This window comes from Protopterus annectens, chromosome 7.part0 (assembly GCF_019279795.1).
Source record: "Protopterus annectens isolate FY-2018-M chromosome 7.part0, PAN1.0, whole genome shotgun sequence".
Lineage (NCBI taxonomy): Eukaryota > Metazoa > Chordata > Ceratodontiformes > Protopteridae > Protopterus > Protopterus annectens.
The window spans coordinates 119560722-119584400 of record NC_056739.1 but is presented as its reverse complement, the minus strand read 5'-3'; the positions used below and the strand labels follow the sequence as shown (position 1 = coordinate 119584400).

At 39.8% G+C, this 23679-nt stretch overlaps 1 protein-coding gene across 2 annotated transcripts in view; it reads right to left on the bottom strand.

Annotated features, from left to right (window-relative positions):
- The window catches only part of PACSIN1 (protein kinase C and casein kinase substrate in neurons 1), a 1250130-nt gene that overhangs the window by 520470 nt on the left and 705981 nt on the right, over positions 1–23679 (bottom strand). For both annotated transcript variants that reach the window (XM_044076554.1, XM_044076555.1), the window contains exon 3: positions 18710–18866. In XM_044076554.1, coding sequence (XP_043932489.1) covers positions 18710–18866 — 157 coding nt within the window. The remainder of the gene's footprint in view (positions 1–18709; positions 18867–23679) is intronic.

Genomic DNA, 23679 nt, shown 5'->3' with positions numbered 1-23679 from the left:
CATATTCGAACTCACTACTGCATTTTTCTAGCACACCCAGTCACACCAAAGAAAGCAATAGTTAAGGGGCAGTCCGTGCGTGCAGCTCGTATGGTATCTGGTACTGATGAATGTTTACATGAATGTGACAACTTGAAAAATATGTTTCAGAAAAGAGGCTATCCTTGTAAGTTCGTTAGTGATATAATGATTGAGGTGATTAACAAGAGAGAGCGTGGGGTTTATGTACCTTTACTTTCTTGTAGTATGACTGACAGTGGGCCTTTCACCAGTAATCAAGAAACTGACAATGTTGCAAGTAAGAATGATTACAAGACTTCTTTCATCACTGTATTCACTCAAGATAGTTACATAGTAAGAAACATCTTAACAAAACACTGGTCTATTTTGAGACACGACAAGAACATCAGACCACTAATAGGACCGCAACCTATTATAGTATATAGGAAAGGCAAGAATATGAAAAACATATCTGAGAGTAGTAACTCTTACCCAAACCACAGGTCAGGTTCTATGAACAAATGTGGCAGATGTAACTACTGCAGTTACATTAAAGAAGGCAATATTTTTGACATTAATAATATTGAAATCAGAATCAATCAGAAATACAACTGTAATTTGGAGAAAGTGATTTACTGTGCCATGTGTACCACCTGTTCTTGCTTTTACATAGGCAAGACTGATAGAAAGTTAAAAAATCGCATATACGAACACCTATATGACATAAGGAATAAAAAATAAACAAATTCTCGTAGCAAACATGTTTTGGAGTATAAGGACCATAAGTTCCATTTTTTTATTATAGACAATATCAGTACCAACATGAGAGGTGGTGCGTGGTCACTATTACTTGAGAAAAAAGAATTATACTGGCAATTACGTTTGAATGCAGGGAACTGGCCAGGCCTGAATGAGCATATTTCAATTAGCCCAATTTTAAAACTAAAGGCACTAGAAAGATAAATTGTGTGTGTGTATATATATTATATATATATATATATATATATATATATATATATATATATATATATTTCTCCATTATGCATTTTAACATTTTAATATCACATGTTCAGTATTTATGTTAACTGTATTTATTTCTCTTAACATTTTCTACTATATCTAGTTTTTAGTATTTATCACACATATTTATTGTTTTAACACATTCAACATATTTAAATATTTATTGTAAATTGTCATTTTTATGAAGCAGTGTTTATATATAGTGTGTTTTTAGGGTGGTGTGTTCCATGAACTTTTTCAGTTTGTATAGTTTGTCTGCTTTTTAAATTCAGTGACTGTAAATATTGTGCTTTTAATGACATAATTGATTAGTTTATAACTGGGTGGAACTTTCTGTTTGTACTGTATAAGAAGGTAGTAACTATGTGGGGTAAATTGTCTGATGAAGTCTAGATCTTTCTGGACGAAAGCGCTCATCCTTGGATTTTTTTGTCTGAAGTTAATAAAGTGGATTCTGCATTCTAGAAGTGTGTGGTGATTTGCAGCCTGCAATACTTTGAGTGGGTTCAGTTCAGCTACTTCTTCTGGCTTTTGTGTTTATCTAATTTGGGAGTAAGTCTGGGTGTTACTGTAAGATAAATGAGTGAGGGTAGTTTGGGAGTAATTATGGGTGTTACCATAAGATGAATGACTGAGGGTAAATTGGGAGTAATTATTAGCATTATGTATGTAATTCAGGAGTAACACATGCAACAACTGGAAAGACCCCAGAAGTACCTCACCAAGAGGATCATGGGTCTCAAACATGTGCCTTATCCAGCTAGATTAAAGAAACTCCAGCTCTATTCAGTAGCATACCGCCTGCTCAGAGGTGATTTGTGCCTAACATATAGGGCCATGTCCAACCAAGAACTGATGGACATGCTCCATCTCAAAAAATCCAGATCCACCAGAACCACGCGAGCTAAAGATTTCAACCTCTGCACAAATATGAATAAAACATGCTGGAGGGATAGATTCATAACACAGAGGTTACCCGTACTCTGGAACAAAATCCCAGTTCATGTGAGACAGAGCCCTTCATTGGCACTGTTCAAGAAAAATCTCGATGCATGGATGGGAGATCGTAAGTTTACCCTGGGAGTCACCTCAGTGTCACTACTAGACAGAGGTATAGTTTACTAAATAATGGGGTCCCACATGTGTCACTACTAGAGAGGCGCAACTATATAATACGGGGTGGCGTAAGCCACATCATTGTTGGCTAGGCTTGTAAATGCCCCAGGGCAGATAGCCTAGTACACTACTATGAAACTATGAAACTATGAAACTATGTTATAAAGTGGTGTGCTCATCTTGAAACTGTTGTGCCACGTAAGTGTGTCAGAATAAATATGTGTAAAATTTATAAAATCAAAAGGACAAGAACATAAAGTAAAAACTCTGTTCTAGACAACATTTCCCCCCCTGAATGCAGTTCTTATTCATAACTACATTGTTACTCTGGCATCAAAATGAATGTGCCTCTATTATAGAAAACAAACAATCAAAAATTCAGACCTGAAATACATTTTCTACTACTCTAAAAAGTAAAACGAATGTTATCTAATGCTGTATATTTCTACTGTTGATATAGACCATAAAATCTGTAAATTAATTACTTTAGCATCTAGTAGTTTGGAGCCAAAAAGTATTTGCTGATAGAAAAAACTGTCTGTATGTCCAAAGGTACAAGTTAAATAAACAGTTGGAAAGATTTCCATTCAGAAATACGTAAGAAAGGCTCATGATATCTGATTTGCACATAACAAAGTGAAATTTCATGATTTCTTGATCATTTTCATAAACTCTTGACAAGTGAGAAAAATATCCAGCAGATGGCAACCATAATGCTAACAGGAATCTTCCTGGATTAAAGAGTAATGTAGAGCTGGCAAAACATGATACAAAAAAAATGGCAAAAAAGGATCTTTGTCACATCAACTTACTCAGCGTGCTTGATTATCAAAGTTTGATCTCACACTGTGTGCTGATAATACACCATTAGTAGGACCAGCCTCCTTTAACCTCCTTGATAAAACATTTCGGGTGGAACTCAAACATTTTGCTCTTGTCTGGACAAGATACTTACTAATGAACTGGCTATTAAGTCTAGCAAACATACAGTTATGTTTTTTGGAACCCTACAAAGGCTTTCTAATGTCCCTAGAATCATAATTTGGGATCCTCTATGGGGTCTAATAAACCTGTTGTTACACAGCATACACAGAACAGATAACAGAAAAGTAAACAGTTGAAATGCACTTACAAACTGTCCAGCCTGTTAATCTGGGAGGCTTATTTTGCTTCAGGATTTCATGGCCTAATGCTAAGGTCCGAGCAGTATGCTCTCTGTGCTGTGACTCTGAACTCATTAGCATCTGACCGCCACTGCCTTTTTTTTTTTTTTTTTTTTTTTTTTACAAAACTCACAAAGACAGCACTGATATATAGATTGCATTTTATATAGCATATATCACGGACAGAAGTAAGTTAAAATAAAAAAGACAACTGGGTACACAGGTCCCAGAATAAATAAGTGCTACATTCTGGTAAGCAGACTGATGCCAGGACTTGAAAAAATGACAGTTTAGAACCCTCAAGACATGGAAACATTCCTACAATGGGGTTAGGCCAAGCTCAGGGCAAGGATGGCCCTCCTGTTGTAGAAGGAAACAACAGTAGTCCACAAAAAACACAAAAACTAACAGGCCACAAAAGAGCCATAAACATGATAGAGTGGACTACACAGGATAATAAAGAATTTATGTGTTGTTATTATTATGCAAGAAGCCCACAATTTCCATATGGAACATATTTTAAAAGACTAAGAGAGAAATTAGAAAAAAGAAAAATACTTGCATAAGAAAAACTGTCAAAAGCTTCAAATGCAAATTTGTGTTCATTAATATAACAGATTCATGAAAAACATTATACAGACCAATAAACCTTAAGCCATTTGGAAAAAGAAGTGACCGAGAAAGAGCAAAAATATAAACAACAAAACCATGCGATTTTTGAAAGGTATAAAAAAGAAACATAGACATTGGAAAGAAAGAGAGAGCTGATATGATGTAATATTTATGCCAAGGAGAAAACCAAACTAATCAATAACAAAAACGAATTCCAAAAATATTTGAAGAGAAATATTCACAAATGTACCCAGATATGGAAAATTTCACAATACAAAAATAAGATCACAAAGGAGGAACATAGAATGGAGGATTAGTAAAGTATAAGTTAAACAAACAGAAGCTGAAGTTAGGGAATACCTGTGAAGTGAAGGATTTAGTATAGAACTTCTAACACGGGTCATGTGACAGCATGATGGAACGAGTCTTCAAAATAAGGAGAAAGAGGTGGAGGGGGAGACAGCGGAGGAAGAAATATAGGCACGGGAAAGAAAAAGAGATTTAATAAAGTGCAATATTTTGCAAAGGATAAAGCAAAACAAATCAATACAAAAAAGCTGCACCAAAGATATTTGAACAGAAATACAGGCAAATGCTCCCAGATATGGAACATTTTACAATACAAAAAATAAGAAAACAAAGGGGAAAAGTAGAAAAGAGAACTAGTAATACAAAAGTTAAAGAAACAGAAACTGCATTTATGAATTACCTGTGAAGTGACGGATTTAGTATAGAAAATAAAAATCTGGTGAAGTCAAAGCATGACAGAACAGTGAGTCCCAAATTAAGGAAAAACAGATGGAATGGGAAGCAACTGATCAGTTGCCACATGAAAATACTTTGGACCCTTCAGCAGGAAAACAGTTCAAAAGTTCAGATGGAGTTCCACAGCAAGGGAAGAAACAGGAAATGATGCAGTCAATGTTGTGGAGTGATAGGCCAGTGAGCTCCCACATGAAAGAGCAAAGGATGACGCAGGATGCAGCTGAAAATAATATGTCACAGAAAGATGTTCTGGAACTTTCTGTAGAATGTGCACAGGAAAATCAAGAACAAAGATTGTGCCCCAAGCTTAGAAGAAAATGATTTAAGGGAAGAGTTGCCTGGTTTACTAGAGATAGACAGCCATATTAAAATCAACGAATGAAAGAAACAGATTACAGAAAGTCAATAAGACCCAAAATGTTAGAAGTCTGATAAATCAAATGAACACAATACTCAAGACTATTAACAGAAATTCATGTGACATAACAGAAGTAAACAGGATATATTACTGTGCAGCTAAATTAATAACAGATAAAGTCTTATCATAAAATTACAGGGCAGGGAGGGAAAGGAAAGGAGAAAACCAAATGTCATCACTGAAGTATCCAAGAGAGAAAACAATAAGGCAATCAAGAGAAGAACGGTCACTGTTAGAAGAGTATAGAAGAGGGAACACATAAAAATATACTTAGAAAGCTGAATGTGATAAAAGGAACGCTCAGTATTAGAACAGACCAGGGTTTATCATACGCTATGGCAAAAAATAAACTAAAGATATGAGCACAGGCAGAAAAATTTAGAAGACATGCAGATAAATATACAGGAAAAGTACAGAACAAGCAATGCATTGATGATCCAAAAGTGTTTTATAGAGAACAGAATTACCACTAAAAAAAGAAGAAATAGATACATTTTGAAGAAATATCTATGAAGATCCTGTGGAACATAACAAAGTTGCTGAATGGGTAGAAGATTTAAGATTTAACCCTGAATAAGAAATACTTATATACACTCAAAAAAATACACATATCTGGTGTAACAAAAGGAAAAATGCTACTCCTACTTAAGAGTGAACTTGTAAGATATCCTAAAAAATATAGACTAATAACTTTCCTTCCAGCAATGTATATACTATACACTGGAATTCATCCCAACAGAGTTTATAGTCATTTAGAAGAAAACTCAATCATGGCAATATAACAAAAGGCTAACAAAAGAAAGTCGGATGGAACGAAGGATCATCTGTTGTTAAATAAAGTAAGAATGGAGAACTGCAAAACGGGGAAACATCTAAGTATGGCATGCATAGACTACAAAAATGCATTTGACAGCATCCCACATTCATGAATAAAGGAGTGCTTACAGATATGTAAGATATACCCTACAATGATAAATTACATTACAGTGGCGATGAAACAGTGGCAAACCACTTTGCAGCTAAGCCATAATAAAGGACAAATTATTATCACCTGCTACAACAAAATCACCAAATTCGCCACAGGGGCATCCTACCGTAGTCACCACTGTCTCTCACTTGCTGAACTGGGCTGGCTTGAACTCCCTCACCTCCTTCAATGGTATCAACTCTCACTCACCCACAAACTAGTAAATCATCCACTAAATGTCCCATCCCTCCAGAATCTACTCCAACCCTATCGCACCACCAGACCACTAAGATCCAGCAACAAAAATCACTTGCAGATCACTAAAGCCAATAACTCTGCTGGTGAAGCACTATTCTCTTGCACCATAGCCAAATTATGGAACTCCCTTCCACCCACAATTACCTCTGTACCATCATGCACCCACTTCAAAACGTTACTAAAAGCGCACCAAAAAACATGCTGACTATGTCCTTGCAACTCCCACTCTAATATCACCCACCCCATCCAACCACTACCTTTCTTTCCACTCCACTAACTACCTTGATTATAGCAAGCTCAGATGCTCATAAGCCTAGTACTTATTATACAGCAGGAACTTCTCATTGTAACATTTGTTAATGTCTGTTATGTACATCACAGATAAAGATTCTAGTTGTCTACTGATGTACTATGTTCTTCATCTGTAAATATGTTGTAAGTAATTGCTATGTTAAATTGTTAATCGCTATGTAATCCAATGTAAGTACTGTCTGTTTATTTTAACTGTGGAGCTTTTCTCCCCGGGCCTCTGCTGAAAATGGACCTACGTCCAGTCGGACACTCCAGGTCAACAAATTTAAATAAATAAATAAAATAAATAAAATCACAGGGATAAAAAATTGAGAGATGGATTGACCCTTCATCACCACTGCTCTTTTGTCTTGCCCTTAACTCATTAAGCTGTCTACTTAACAGATTAGGTCATGACTATAATTTGGCTCCCAGAAAGCAACAAAGTGTAAAGACCTCTCAACTTCTCTTTGTCGATGATTAAAAACTGTATAGTTCATCAGATGAGGAACTGAAAGCACAACTCAAAGAGGTCAAAACTTTCTCAGATGATATAAGAATGTCATTTGGTCTTGATAAATGTGCAAAATAACATTTAAAGTAGGAAAGCTACAGGACAAAGAAAATATCAGTCTGGGACAGGAATGTGATATAAAGTAGCTCAACCAGGAGGGAGTGTATAAATATTTGGAAACTGATGAAGGATTGACAATAAAGCATGAACACATGAACAAAGCTCAGTACAGAATATTTTGGAAGACTAAAATTAATACTAAAAACAGCTCTAACATCTAGGAACAAATTCCAAGCTACAAACCAATTTGCTCCTCCAGTTCTAGCTTACAGTTCTGGGGTGAGTGATGGCTCCAAAAAGTAGTGGATCACTTGGGCAGTAAAACAAGAAAAATGCTTCATGCTTTTCAAATGACATATAAAAATCAGTGTATATCAAGATTATATATTCCTCATTCTGTAGGAGATATGGGCCTCTTCAAATTGATTACAGGCATAGATCTGCAATCATAAGACAGCATACATATCTGCTGACCTCATCAGATCGAAACATAGTGCAAGATTTGAAACATGAAGAGAACAAGTTTAAGATGACTTCCTTGCAAAGTTTAGCAGAAGCATATCAGCATCAAACAGGAATGGAAACCAAACCAGAAGTAGACAAAAATCAGGCAGCAACCAAATGTGCAAAAAACAAAAGAAAGACTATAAGGAGAAGGATCAGATGAGAAGGCAAGAAATGTGGAAATAAATTTGTTACAAGTACAGAAGAGTCCTGGAACAACTTCATGTCAATTAGGATCTCAAACAGGACTAGTTAAGGAGAGTTAAACCAAAAGATGAAAGGTTAGCATTGGGCCCAGGACAGTGGACTATGTACACACTGGTTTTCAAAGTCCATTGAGCATGTGGGAGAAACAGACGAATGCATGTTCTGTAAAACCGAACTGGAAACAGTTGCACATCTTGTAGCTAGTTGTGACATACTAATGGCAGAAGGACTGTATACTGAAAGGCATAATAATAATGTGACATGAGTGTTGCATTGGGGATTGTGTGAACTTTACAATATTAACGTAGCGAGAAGCATTGGAAACATGATCCTCAAAGTATTAATAGAGAATGATGAAGTTTATATCGCACGGGATCATCCATTGCCAACAGTTCAGAAATAGATAGGAGAAAACCAGATATAGTAGTCCATGTAAAGAAGACAAAAGCAGCATTGATAACTGAAATTGCCACACATAGTGATTACAGTGTCTTATGTACACAGAGACACAAAGTCATAAAATACCATAATTTGCAGGCAGAAACAAGGGTAATGTTGAAGAAGGATACCCAGATGGTTCCGAAAGTAGTAGGAGCAATGGGTTTAATAAAAAATAATTTTTGGATCTGCTACCGATGCATTTAACTCTGAATGAGCTGCAGAAGGAGTTGATTCTGGGCACATTGCAAGTGCTGCGAAGAGCACTTTTGGCTAACATCAAATATCGAGACAATACTAATTTCATAAACATTAATTTAATGGGGTCCATTCCTTTGATAGTATTAGAAACCCTAAAGAGTCAGAGAAATTAAACCTACAGTCTGTTAAAAATAAAACATATCACATTTCCTTACTCAGGGCAGAGAAGACCACTTCCTGTGCCTTTGTCTAAAGGTAAATGGAAGCATGGCTACAGCTAGCTCACTTTTAAATTCTCTGGTTTTCAAGCTGATTAGTAATCAGTATTGTCCAGCTTTAGCAAAGATGTCATATTTTAGGAACACTGCCTCTTGTCAAAGATCAAGCAGTCTGAGAACACCATAGGCTCATAGGTTCATAAGTTCATAGGTGCATAATAGATAATCAGTCTGCAGACCTTTACAATCCTGGCCAAAAAACAAATTCAAGCATTCCTTCCACCTCAAGGAGAACAAGACAAAAGGCAGACCAGCGGAGAATTTGAGGCTGTTCTTTAAGTATAGAATGTGAAACAGCTAGCATTTATATGGTGCTTCTTGTTTACTTACTTATATTTGTACACTGGGTAGGCTGTAATCCTATCCCAGCAGTGTGGCATACTAAGAAAACATTGTCTGGCAATTAGCACAAAAGAGGGGGTACATGGCCATATCTCCTAGAGAGAAATGAGTTGAGCTAGCAGATCCATCTACAGTCAATACACTGGCCTGGGTTAAATGAAAATATATTCTTTGACAGTATTTTAAAATTGAAAGCTTTAAACAGATAAACCTGCTTTTATGCAGGTAATTTTAATATATTATTGTGTATTGTTTTACAATATGTTTTTTCTGAATATTTAATGCACAACAACAAAAAATACACTGAACCCACAGATATTGCCAACATTCTGGCTGACAGGTTCAGTGCAAATTTCTCCCCTCCTTCACCCCAAAAGAAGAAATACTTATCCCAGCTGAATGTAATCTCCCTGTCATCTCAGATGTCCAAGTGAGAACCGCCCTCAACAAAGCTAAAAACACAGCATCAATGGGACCTGACGGTATCCCGGGTTGCGTGCTACGTGAACTCCAAGAGGAGCTAAACCCGCACATAAAAATGCTATTTAACCTTAGCCTTACTACAGGATATGTACATGAACACTGGCGTACAACAACAGTGGTCCCACTCCACAAAGGGGGTACCTCTACAGACCCTGGGAACTACCGCCCCATAAGCTTAACCAGCCTGGTCTGCAAAGCTATGGAAAGAATCATTATGGAACTCATAAACAGAGACATAGAGGACCTACAGACACTTGACCCCACCCAATTCGGCATTGTAAAGGGCAGATCCTGCCTTTTGAACCTGGTTGACTTTTTTGAAACAGTCACTAGAGCCATTGATGAGGGCAAAGCAGTCCATACAGCCTACCTGGACTTGGCTAAGGCCTTCGACACAATACCCCACTCAGGTATCATAGATAAGCTCAACAGCTTAAACGTAAACCCTTATGTCACTAGATGGGTTGTAAACTGGCTAAAGGACAGAACCCATAAAGTTAAAATCGCTGGAGCAATGTCAGACTCAAAGCTAGTCACAAGTGGTGTCCCACAGGGATCTGTCCTGGGACCCCTCTTGTTCAGCATTTATTTCTCAGATGTTAAAGCAAACATGGGAGGGTTGTGGCTGACAAAGTTCGCAGATGACTGCAAACTAGGCGCCATAGTCGATACACCAGCGGACACATACATCCTACAAAAAGGTCTCACAGAAACGGACAACTGGTGCCGGAGTCATGGCCTTAAACTAAATGCCAAAAAATGTATAGTCATCCCCTTTGGGAAAAACAAAGTACCCACAAATTATCACATAGACAGCAACCCACTGAATACGGAAAAAGTAATCAGAGACCTAGGGACCCAAGTCGACAGCGACCTCTCATTTGACACCCACGTTGCCAAAGTGGTTAGAAAAACATTCTACCTTGCACACCTCATCATAAAAGGATCCAGATCCAAGGATGCCATTGTACCCCTATACTCCTCCCTCATCAGACCCATGATTGAGTACAATGCCCCATTTGGTATGTACCTCACCCGGCATTTGCAACAGCTGGAGAGACCACAAAAGTACTTCACCAAGAGGATCAAGGGTCTCCAACATATGTCTTATTCTGCCAGACTAAAGAAACTTCAGCTCTATTCAGTAGCATTCCGCCTGCTCAGAGGTGATCTCTGCCTGACGTACAAGGCCATGTCCGATCAGGATCTGATGGACATGCTCCACCTCAAAAAATCCAAATCCATCAGGACCACGAGAGCTAAAGACTTAAACCTCGGCACAAGTATGAATAGGACATGCTGGAGGGATAGATTCATAACTCAGAGGCTTCCCATGCTTTGGAACAAGATCCCAGTTCATATTAGGCAGAGCCCCTTACTGACTCTCTTCAAGAGAAATCTTGATGAGTGGATGAGAGATCGTAAGTTTACCCCAGGGGTCACATCTGTGTCACTGCTAGACAGGGGCACTGTAAACTAATTCTATTATATAAGGGGACCTTCATTGTGTCACTACTAGACAGAGGCACAGTATTCTAAATTTATTCTGTACATTTTTGTACCATTTCATGGGGTGGCAAAAGCCACATCACTATGGCTAGGCTTACAAATGCCCCAGGGCAGATAGCCTAGTACTAAACTATGAAACTATGAAACTATGAAACTTTCATATATTTACACACATATTTATGTGTCTTTTAAACTGTCATTAGTTTTTACTGTCAGGGTTACTGTTATCACATTTGCCGTATGCACATTCTCTTGCGTGTTCTTTTCGTTTTTATTGTAGTTTTTTAATTAACTTTTTGTTCAAGTACGTATGGTATTTTCCTTTTAAATTTGTGTTAGGAAGTAATGTCATGACTTAAGTATTTAACTGGGCAGTCAGGTATTTTGAATTTCTGATGAAGTTCCTGGTTAATGGAATTTGGAATGAAAGCGCTTACGTGTAGAAGGAATAATAAACGTGGTCCCTGTTTGTCTTCACTTGAGCTTTTTTTGTGATGTTCCTAATGAATACAACATAAACTTCTTTGCTGGGTTTTTGAAGATTTGGTGGGGGGATGCTAACATACTACAGTCTGACATTCTTGCAGGAAATTTTAACTCATTATTTAATTAATTTAAAGATAGATTGTATGACAGGAAAGAAAATCACACACAGGCAGTATTACAGTTTTGGCTGCCTATGTATGAATGGGTAGATGTGTGGTGAGAATTCTACCCTGATGATATAGTGTTCTCCATTTCTACAGACCTAGCCAAGCAGGGGAGTGAAACAGACCACATGCTCAAATGCAAACACCTTTTGTATGTTCTTATACCCCATACTATGTATTCTAATCATTAGTCTCACACAACACCTATAATTACCTTCGTACGTAGCTTATGGCAATATCATATACAAACTGTTAATGTATAATTTTTTTGTTTTGCAATTGGCCTCACTACCTTAACTGTAAACTCTACAGAACTAATGGGTAATATGAGCTGTACTTAACTAATAAAAATGTTACATCACCACCATGCCATATTATGCATGTCATGTTAAAGAATTCTGTTTATGAAAGCTCATATAAGCATAATGAAATCATTTAAAAATGTGTAAGTTCTTATAAATTGAGGTTGACAATTGTCTGATAAAGTTAATATTTTAATCAGACTGCATATCTTGTTAACCCATTAATAAGTCAGTGTGTGGAAATAAAGATTCAGTAACCGGCATTTTATTCATTGCATTTTATTTATTTGCATTTACAGAATTTATATTTACTTTTAGTATAACTGTATCCTTTCACCCACCCCCTTCAAAATGTATCCATAATATAAGACTTTACCAGCTTAGAATATCTCTCATCATAATCTAAAATAAACAAGATATGACTGTCAGCAAGTTATGCATTACCATGCTGTATTTGTTGTTTGTATCCTAAATACGATTCGTAAAAAGTACAGTTTTGTACGTACCATAAATGTAGATGTTCGAGTGTTCACACTGCTGCAATCATCACACTTGGGTTATCCTGTCGTCAGGCAGTCCTGCAGTTGGCCAGAGTTCCAAAGTCTTGGTCCTGAGTTGGTTGCTGTCGCTTCTTCCCTGACGTCAGTGCGCCAGGGGTATATAAGAGGCATCCGACGCCATTTTCTTCAGTTTTTCTTGCCCCAGATGTCAGGTGCCCCCAAGTACGTAGGCAATACATATTGCTAATAAAACATATAAAAGGAATAAAAGGAATACCTTCAGTTACAAGCAAATACACCACAAAGGTTGTACAGGATAGAAAAGGAATAGAAAAGTTCAGCTAGGTCAGAGAGGATGGAGGGAGGGTAACCTGGACTGCAGCAGTGTGAACACTCGAACATCTACATTTATGGTAGGTACAAAACTGTACTATGTTCATCATGTTACACTGCTGCAGTCATCGCACTTGGGGTGAATCCCAAAGCTAAGGATTGGTGGTGGAACTAAACAGGGTTTGGAGAGGCTAGTAGGCCCTGCAGAACTGCAGTGGCAAAGCCAGCTCTGGTTTTAGAGTATAGAGGTAAGTGATAGTGCTTGGTGAAGGTGTGCACTGAACTCCAAGTTGCAGCCTCCAAAATATCCTTGGTTGGTACCCCTCTGAGGAAGGCTGTTGATGTTGCTGTAGCCCGGGTGGAATGGGGCCTAATGTTACCAGGTACAGGTTTCCCATGGTGTGTAGCAGAAATGGATACAATGTTCTATCCATTTTGAAATGGTCTGTTTTGAGATAGCCTTTCCTTGTGATCCTGCAGCATAGGATACAAAGAGCTGGTCAGATTTTCTGAAAGCCTTAGTTTTATCCAAGTAGTAATGTAATTGCCTGTGAATGTCCAAAGAGTGTAGGAGCCTTTCCCCTTTGTTCTGGGGGTTTGGATAAAAGGTGGGAAAATGAATGGTTTGGTTTAGGGCCACACTGGATACCACCTTTGGCATAAAGGAAGGGTTAGTTCGTAAAGCGACTCTGTCTTGATGAAAAATGATGAAAGGCTCCACTGCCATTAGTGCCTGTAGCTCTGAGACTCTTCTAGCTGAAGTTATTGCTAGTAGCAGGGCAGTTTTCCATGATAGAAACTGTAGATCAGCTGTAAAAGCTGGTTCAAAGGGCGGTAGTGCAAGTTTTTTCAAAACAAAGTTGAGATCCCAAGTTGGTGTTGGTGCTCTCCGGGGCGGTCTTATGTTCTTAGCCCCTCTGAGGAACTGTCTTAGTAATGGATGTGAAAATATAGGAGGATCCATGTTGTATTGAGCTGAAATAGCTGAGACTTGGATCTTAACAGATGAAAAGGAAAGTCCTTTGTGCAACATCTCAGTTAAATATTGAAGAATCTGAGGAATATTTGGGACAAGGGGATTTTGGCCTTTAGCCTGGTTCCAGGTGCAGAATCTTTTCCATTTGTCTGAATAGGCTTTCCTGGTGCTGGGCTTCCTGGCCTCCAGAATGACATCCATCACAGCTTTAGAGAGAAGTGCTGACTGGTTGTTTAGGTAATTTGCCATGCAGCCAGATTTAAAGTCTTGAGCTGGCTGTGTAGAATCTGATTGTTTTGCTGAGTGAGCAGGTGAGGAATTGGAGGTAAAATCCATGGTGGGCCTTGAGCCATGTTCCTTAGTATTGAATACCAGTGTTGGCGTGGCCAGGCTGGAGCAATGAGTATCATTTGTGGTCTCTCTAATCTGGCTTTCAGCAGCACCTTTGCCAGAAGAGGCAGTGGAGGAAAGGCATACACTGTCAATGTTTTCCAACTGAATGAGAGGGCGTCCACTTTCCAAGCTAGTGTGTGGTATGTCCTTGTGCAGAATTTCCGTAGTTGGTAGTTTTGGGGGGAAGCAAACAGATCTATGTCTGGGCTCCCCCATTTTTGAGTTATCATTGCAAATACTTGTGGATCTAGTTTCCACTCGTGAGGATCTATGATGTTTCTGCTTAGATCGTCTGCCAATGTGTTTTTCTTTCCTGGCAGGAATTGTGCTTGTAGTTGAACTTGGTAGGTCAGTGCTGTGTTCCACAAGGTCATTGCTTGTCTGCATAGGGGGTAGGAGTGTGTGCCCCCTTGCTTGTTTATGTACCACATCACTGTGGTGTTGTCCGTCTTTATTAGGAGTTGTCCTGGATGTAGGAGGCCCTTGAAAGCTGTTAGGGCATTTTGTACAGCTAGCATCTCTTTTTGATTGATATGTAGATGCCTTTGATCTGCAGACCATTTGCCCTGAATACACTGTCCTGCCATGTATTCTCTCCAGGCATAATCCGATGCATCTGTTGTTATAGTTTGCCTGGCTGTGGGTAAGGTAAAAGGCTGACCCTTGTTGAGGTGACATGCCTGAGCCCACCATAGAAACTTCTGTTGAAGGCAGGGAATGAGTGGAATTATTGTTTCCAAGCTGTGGCTGTGTTGAGTCCATACGCTTTTCAGGTACCATTGTAATTTCCTCATATGCAGTTTTGCAAATGGTATTAGTAGTATGCAAGATGCCATGAATCCCAAGGCCTGCAGAATTTTTCTTGCAGGGAGTTGGGTCTTTGTTGCCATCATTTTGAAGTATCGAGTCAGTTGTCCTTGCTTGTCTGGCGTGAGATAAGCCATCTGGGCCGTTGTATTTAAGCTGGCACCCAGGAATATTATGTCTTGTGAGGGCACTAGTTTTGACTTCTTTTCGTTTACTGTGTACCCTAGGCAACTTAATAGGTTTTTGACAAACGTCAGATGCTTTAAAATAATGTCCTTGTTTTCTGCTTGAATAAGGCAGTCACCCAGGTATGGATATATTTGAATTCCTCTTTGTCTGCAGTATGCAATTACTGGTGCCAGGCATTTTGTGAAGACCCTGGGTGCAGTAGATAAGCCAAAGGGCAGTGCAGAGAATTGGTAATGGGTTGAACCTGTTATAAATCGGAGGTATCTTCTGCAATTTTGTCTGATAGGGACATGCAGGTATGCCTCCTTGAGGTCCAACGTTACTAGCCAAGCCTTCTTGCCCAGCATGGGAAGAAGTTGCTGTAGTGTTAGTATCTTGAATTTGGGTACTTCCAGATATGTGTTTAGAATTGAGAGGTCCAGAATGGGTCTCCAGGCTTTGTCCTTTCGGGGAACTAGAAAGAGTCTTGAGTAAAATCCTTGTCCTTGCTCCTGTGTAGGAACCTGTTGAATGGCTCTCATGTCCATGAGTGCTGAAATTTGCTTTTGAGCCTCTGCCCATTGATTTGGTGGCAGGTTTGGCATTCCTTTTATCCTTGGTAAAGTATGAAAGTGGAATCTGTACCCTTGAGATACAATATTTAGGACCCATTTGTCTTTTGTGATGATGTGCCAGTTGTCTGCAAAAAGTGCTAGTTTTCCTCCCAAGGGAGCTGCCAAGAGGGATTTGCTTGGCAGTCTGAGGGGTAAGTCATTGTGTCTGTCTTCTGATAGTTTGAGACCTGTCTTCTCCTCATTTTTGGGTTGTGGCACCCCATTGTCGAGGCTGGTAAGAGCCTTGTGACTGACCTCTGCCCCTTGGGCATCTGTATTTGCCCCTCTGTGGTCTGGCAGAAGCTGGAAAGGACCAGTTTTTGGTTGGCCAATTTCTGCTGAAGCGAGGGGGTTGTACCTGTAAGAAATCTTTAACTGTCTGCATAGACTTCGCCTTATTCTCCATTTTCTTTAAAACTTCTTCTGCTTTTACACCAAATAAAACATCCTGCTGTAAAGGTGCATCCAATAACTTTGCTTTAACATGATCAGGTAAAGTTTGTTCTTTTAACCAAGAATGCCTACATATGACAGACCCTGTCACTGCTGCTCTACAAGAAGCTTCCAATGAATCAAATCCACATTGCAAAGTATGTTTTCCCACTTGTTCAACTGCATGCAACAAATCTTGCATTTCCTTGTAATCAGGCTGTTCTGTATGTGTGATCATTTTTTGTTTTAATTGAGACATCAGATATTGTTGATATTTCAGAATGTGAAACTGGCAATTTAAGGCCCTCATAGCTAGAGTAGCTGAGGTATATACTTTCTTTCCCCATCTGTCTAGTGCTCTAGAATCCCTTTCAGAGGGTATAGGATTTTTAGCAATAGAGGCCTTAACCCCTTTGGGACCCTGGGAAATGGTTTCTGGGTCAGCAACAGGGCTTTTATTTAGGAATTTGTGTGAGTCAGGGACTCTGTAGTATCTGTCTGGTTTGGCTGGTGCAGGAGGTAGTGAATCTGGGTTAAGGCTAGATTTGGAATAAACATCATCCACAATGTCTAACATGGGTGGAATAGCAAGTGGTCTGTGCTGGGGTAGTAAAAGGAACTCTCGGAGCCTTTTCTTAGAATCAGAGTAATCCTGGCCTTCCCAATGGAAATGTTTCCTCATGGTATGTAAAGTTTCCCCAAAAGAGTAGTCTTTTGGGGGAGATGCTGAAGGAATAGACTCTTCAGCATCAGAGTCTTCATTAGGGGGAAAGGAGTATTCCCGTTCCTCAGAAGAATCTGAGGAAATTGAAACCTGGTCAGAGGAAGCGTAGTCCTCCTCCTGTCTTGACCTTTTATCAGGAGAGGGATGGGTACCCCTGATTAGGGTAATTAAATCTTCAGCCATCTTAAGCATCTGTTTCTTAGGCATGGGGCCTTGTACTGGAGACTGCTGTACAGTCTTCTTTGTTTTTAAAGGGGTTTTCAGCTTTGCATAGGATTTAATAGTGAGTGTAGTCAGTCTGAAGACACCTTCTGCAACTGAAGGAGTTTCAACTGCACCGGAATCTCCTTCAGCCATGGAGTCGGAAGGGCCTAAAGGTAAAGGTTGTGGAGGCCTAGCAATCTCCGCCTGGGAATCGGACACCGCCTGGGGTTCTAAATCAGCGGTCGTCAGGGCTGCGTATCACCTCACCGAAAACCGGAGAACCGGCGACTGGCCTAGCAGAGGCCTCGGAGTCTGGTTTGGGTCTCGGCTGCCTGTCCTTATCTTTGCATTTTTTATGCAGTCTGGTCATCGGTTGCTCCGACGGCATGGTATAATTAAATTTCCTACCAAAATAATGTCGAACGAAATCAAACCGACGTTTAATAGTTCGTTTGTTAAACCTAGCACAAAACCGACAACCTGTGACATCGTAGTCTGGGCCTAGGCAAGGAATACAATAAGAATGAAAGTCCTTATGAGGTATTTGCTTCCCACAAGAAATGCAATTGTTAACTTTTTCTTACATCGGACTGAGGCAAGAAAAGGTTCCCCAATGGGGTACTTAACTTTATTGAAGACTTCGGTCTGAAATTCGATTTGAAAATCTCAGGAGTCGGCCGACCAGCACTTGCGAACTGCTTCTGGCACCACGCGGCAAGAAAGACTGAAGAAAATGGCGTTGGATGCCTCTTATATACCCCTGGCGCACTGACATCAGGGAAGAAGCGACAGCAACTGACGCCGGACCAAGACTTTGGAACTCTGGCCGACTGCGGGACCGCCTGACGGCAGGATAACCCAAGTGTGATGACTGCAGCAGTGTAACACGATGAACATCAAAGACACATAACACAAAACAGTTTTGACTTTCATAAAACATCAAAGGTTCTGAGAGTCGTAGAGTGAAATACGCCCCTTAGAATGGATTCTCCTAAATATAGGCAAACAGCTTCTATCCTCAAGCATACTTTTCACAGCACATACTAACTTTATACTGTACAAGTGGAGCACAAGTGACACCTACTTCTAACTGTACCCAGCATTGGCTGCAGTGCTCTGCTAAAAATATTTTACAAGCGAACCTTGTAAGAAATAGGAAAATAATGTTTTCCAACCACGTGGCTCATTTATTTGGACACTGGAATGGATATATGGAGTTTTTTTATAACTAAAGTAAACTGATTGTTACTAAGACATATCAGGTATTCAGTGCCTACAGTGTACTGAGCTTAAGTGATACTGCATTACTGCCTGTTTTTAACCTCCTTGGGCATTGTTTGCCTACCCTGAACATCAGTTCTGTGTCTGGAAGTGTCTTGCCAAGCCCCTGCACATGTAACAAGACAATACCCCTGGGTTCTGAGACTTATAGTCAAATCATTTCTAGGGACTGAACACACCTTTTTCGACAAGCTGCCTCCACCGTTTTGACCAATCTGTAAGCTGCTGGGAATATGCCTTTTCGATTTTCGCTCTTTCATGGATGCAGTTCATGAGATCATTGCAAAGTCTGTGCCCATCATCGATGCGTTTCACTGCCCGCTTGTAATTTCCAACCTGCCAACAAACAAAACATGTAGCTTGTTAACACATTTGTCGCAGTGGTGTCACAATAAAACTATCCATGACAAAAAAGAGTTGTGAAGCTGACAGCAACATGTGTATACGCATGTAAAAGACAGCAACAGTAGGCTAATGTCATCTCAGTACTACTTGATGGTAGAAACAACACTGGGAGTGACCCAGTGGACCTGCAAACCACAATCCAGCACGGCCATGACTTTATTAGTACCATGTCTTAGTCGGACACATCAAGCTAAGTACCTAGAACTGAGGCAGATGCTTCAGTGGTCCTCCTCTTCCAACCATGCCTTGTAGTCAGGAATGTATACATATAGTGCACAAAGACATGATATCATCAGTTAGACTACTGCTGCGTTTGTGTTCTACCCCCCTCCCTTGTTCCTCTGCCAAGCCCTTTCTAACATCACCAGGCTGCCCCTCTGGAGGTAGATGTCTGCTTAGAACCCCAAATGGCTGCCACATGTTGTTCCTAAAAGCAGAAAAAGAAAAGAAAATGCAGGCAGCAGTACTTACTTAGATATAAATCTTTTCTAACCCTTTACTTTGTGAAAACATTTATCTGACATCTGGAAAGCAACGAGATGCACTGATTCGTTCATGTGATTGGGATTCAGAAAGGAGTAGCATGTATAAACCTTAACTCAGAGGGCTTCCATACTGCACTAAGCCATTTTAATGCAGAGATTGCTCTACCACTGAGGTTTCCCCCTCATAGAGACCTCAGCACAGGAAGCAGTCGCACAAGGGAAGTCACATGTTGATGGGGCAGCCTGGGGACAGTGGCTGTTGCTAATCCATACTGCACTAAACCATTTTAATTCAGAGATTGCTCTACCACTGAGGTTTCCCCCTCACAGAGACCTCAGCACAGGAAGCAGTCGCACAAGGGAAGTCACATGTTGATGGGGCAGTCTGGGGACAGTGGCTAATGCTAATCCATACTGCACTAAGCCATTTTAATTCAGAGATTGCTCTACCACTGACGTTTCCCCCTCATAGAGACCTCAGCACAGGAAGCAGTCACACAAGGGAAGTCACATGTTGATGGGGCAGTCTGGGGAAAGTGGCTAATACTAATCCATACTGCACTAAGCCATTTTAATTCAGAGATTGCTCTACCACTGAGGTTTCCCCCTCGCAGAGACCTCAGCACAGGAAGCAGTCGCACAAGGGAAGTCACATGTTGATGGGGCAGTCTGGGGACAGTGGCTAATGCTAATCCATACTGCACTAAGCCATTTTAATTCAGAGATTGCTCTACCACTGACGTTTCCCCCTCATAGAGACCTCAGCACAGGAAGCAGTCACACAAGGGAAGTCACATGTTGATGGGGCAGTCTGGGGACAGTGGCTAATACTAATCCATACTGCACTAAGCCATTTTAATTCAGAGATTGCTCTACCACTGAGGTTTCCCCCTCGCAGAGACCTCAGCACAGAAAGCAGTCGCACAAGGGAAGTCACATGTTGATGGGGCAGCCTGGGGACAGTGGCTAATGCTAATCCATACTGCACTAAGCCATTTTAATTCAGAGATTGCTCTACCACTGAGGTTTCCCCCTCATAGAGACCTCAGCACAGAAAGCAGTCACACAAGGGAAGTCACATGTTGATGGGGCAGTCTGGGGACAGTGGCTAATGCTAATAAGCCATGTGCTCTTCCCCGGAAACAACCATGGCTTCCAATTTGCTTGGCAGGGACTTCTCAACAGGGAAAAGTTTCATCTAAGAGGGAAAAGTGACTGCTGTAAAACAGGGTGATCAGTCACTCATATACCCTTATGGGAGCATACAGTGCAGGTAAGGTCATTTAAGACATGGGAGTACTGTGTGTGTGTGTGTGTGTGTGTGTGTGTGTGTGTGTGTGTGTGTGTGTGTGTGTGTGTGTGTGTGTGTGTGTCTGTGTGTGTGTGTCTGTCTGTGTGTGTGCACGTGTGTGTTTGTGTGTGTTTCACCACCTGTGCAATACAGCGTTGGCTGTTAGCCAAGCATGCACACTTTAGCACCTCACGTAATGTTTAGTTACACTTAACAAGAGACACTTTTTTCTACAAATCACTTTCACCTCTTTAGTCTACAGTTAACTTAATGGAAAATGGTACACTACTGATACAGTACCAATACTACTGCAAGAACTGGTATGTGAAAAGCTAATCCATTTCTCTATAATCTATGAAAATGTTGAATGAATTTATGAATAGCATGGAACTAAAGGGGCCACGTTTTTATTTGAATGCTTCTTCTCTTACTGCTTATTCATTTCATCCCACATCCCAGCTCATGCTAAAGGTTCCACGTTTTTATTTGAATGCTTCTTCTCTTACTGCTTATTCATTTCATCCCACATCCCAGCTCATGCTAAAGGTGCCACGTTTTTATTTGAATGCTTCTTCTGTTACTGCTTATTCATTTCATCCCACATCCCAGCTCATGCTAAAGGTGCCACGTTTTTATTTGAATGCTTCTTCTGTTACTGCTTATTCATTTCATCCCACATCCCAGCTCATGTGAAATTTTACTAACAATGACTTATTGAAGTTTGAGCAATTTACTTTTAAATCCTTCACAATTGTGTTGGGCGAGTGGCAGAGCATATTTTAGGTCCTAGAATGACCTGTACCCCACTCCAACAAGTGCTGTACCCAAGCTGCATTCTGCATTTATTTCTGACAAGTGGGTCACGCTGTGTATCTTGTCATGATCTAACTATGCCCATCACAATGACAGCTGTTGGCATTTTCATACAGCTGGTCAGACTTCTCCAACAGAAATTAATAAGAATTTTTAGGCAGTAAAATGGCTGTAAAGTTTTAAAGCACACCATCACACTTAATCCGTGCATAACAGCACATGATAGTGTAAGTGATACTTTTCTTCACATATGCAATCTTTTTAATGTGAAGAGTATTTTAATAAAAAGCTTTGTAAGCTTTTTATTAAAACACACCAACATAATTTTTCTTTCTCTTCTGGTGACATCACCAAAAGGTTAGCCTGTAAATGCATACATAGGCTTTAATGGATGAATCCTGTACATGCAAAGTGGTGCATCCCTTAAAGTCCACGGATGTACTCACACACTAGCCCTCAGGTGAAGTCAACAGGAGATAAAGTAGAATTTAAAGTTTTAATATTGTAAAATTAAAGTTTACAAATAATTTTTTGAAAATATCCTCTATCTATATTTATCTAAATGCAGACAGGAGTATTACACCATGGATGCACCACATGATGTGTAGCGAAAGATAAGCCAATCTAGTGTGACTGTACTCATTAACTTGTCAACATGTTTTCATGATGTTCTCAAATTAGATAACACTGTTCCTTGTCTGATGCCCAAATGACACCTGTCTATCACATGATGTATTTACATCAAGTATACATGCAAGCAAAGGATGTTCCTCATAAAAGACAAAAGAAGGCTTTCTGCACATTTTATTCAGAGCTAAACATCTTTCTAACAATCACCTTCCAAGCCAGTCTGATGTACGGACTGCCCTAGCTATCTTTGTACTACATGACACTTTTCACAGAAATTAAACAAGCATTCACAAATTATTAAAGTGCAAAATTATAGTTTTAACACAGGACTAGTAAGTCAATTTCAGACACATTTGTGCAGCACACTAGGATTACAGTGAACATTTGTTTTCTACGAAAAACGACTTTGCCACAGCTGAGTTCTCAGCCTTATAAAAGACATGGGGAAAATGAAGTGACTTATCATCTACACAGGTGATAATTAAATCCAAATTCCTGCCTGAAGCTGCCATTTGATCTTTTCTGTCAGTAATGAAGTAAAACCACTATAACGCTAGTAGGAACAGTAACACTAAGAATGAAGTAGCACATGCCCACGGACAGCAGCACTGTCTGCATTCAGTATCTTAGTATTGGCTGCTGTGCACACAGGAACATAGGCAGTTAAAAGATATGGAGTCCAGGAGACCATTAAGGAGTCCAGCACAAATTCCCAACTGCCCCAAAGCAGTGTCTCTTCAAGTGACTTACCGAAAATCACACCTCTAGTAAGTGGTATCAAACTGTGTACCTCAGAAAGTTCTTTAAAAGCTGACAGCCTTAATCCTTTTTGCCGGGTGCCATTTCTCTAAATGTATTCTTTCACATGGATGCATTTCTGTTATGAGTTTGAGCAGCAGCAAACAGTATACAATTTCTCTCCTCCATTAGGGTGTCTTTATTGAATATTTTCAGTAACACATTGTGTTAATACAACTTAGGTAAGAAACGATACACTAACATTAAGCTTGGTGCAGGCTGCTGTACAAACAAAATACCCAGAATTCACAGGGAATCAAAAGTGAATGAGAAAATAGCACAAAAGGCAAAATTCAGCTTTTGCTGGCAGTCATGAATAAGGCAGTTTCTTCTGTAACTAAAACAACAGAGCAAGAATGACTTCTGTATACATTTTTGCGCGAATGTAAATGAAGTGCTGCAAACTGATTCCTGAATATAAAATAGGGAAGAGGGGGATTCAACAGAAAGGGTCAGTTTGTCGGGGCAAACCATAAGGGATGCATTAGTACTTTTAATACTGTTGTGGAAGACTAATTAAGTTACGTTGAACAATCAAGACTATGTTGCGAAAACTACAACATTAAAGACTCGGGTAAGATTTGCACACTCTCATGGGATAGTCATTAAGACACATGGTTTGCAGCCCAGTTTATTTATATAACAAAAACATAAAAAAATAGTTTAAAGACAGCCAGGTTCTTTGGCATAGGGGTATAAAACTTTGTCAATGACCTAGACACATACC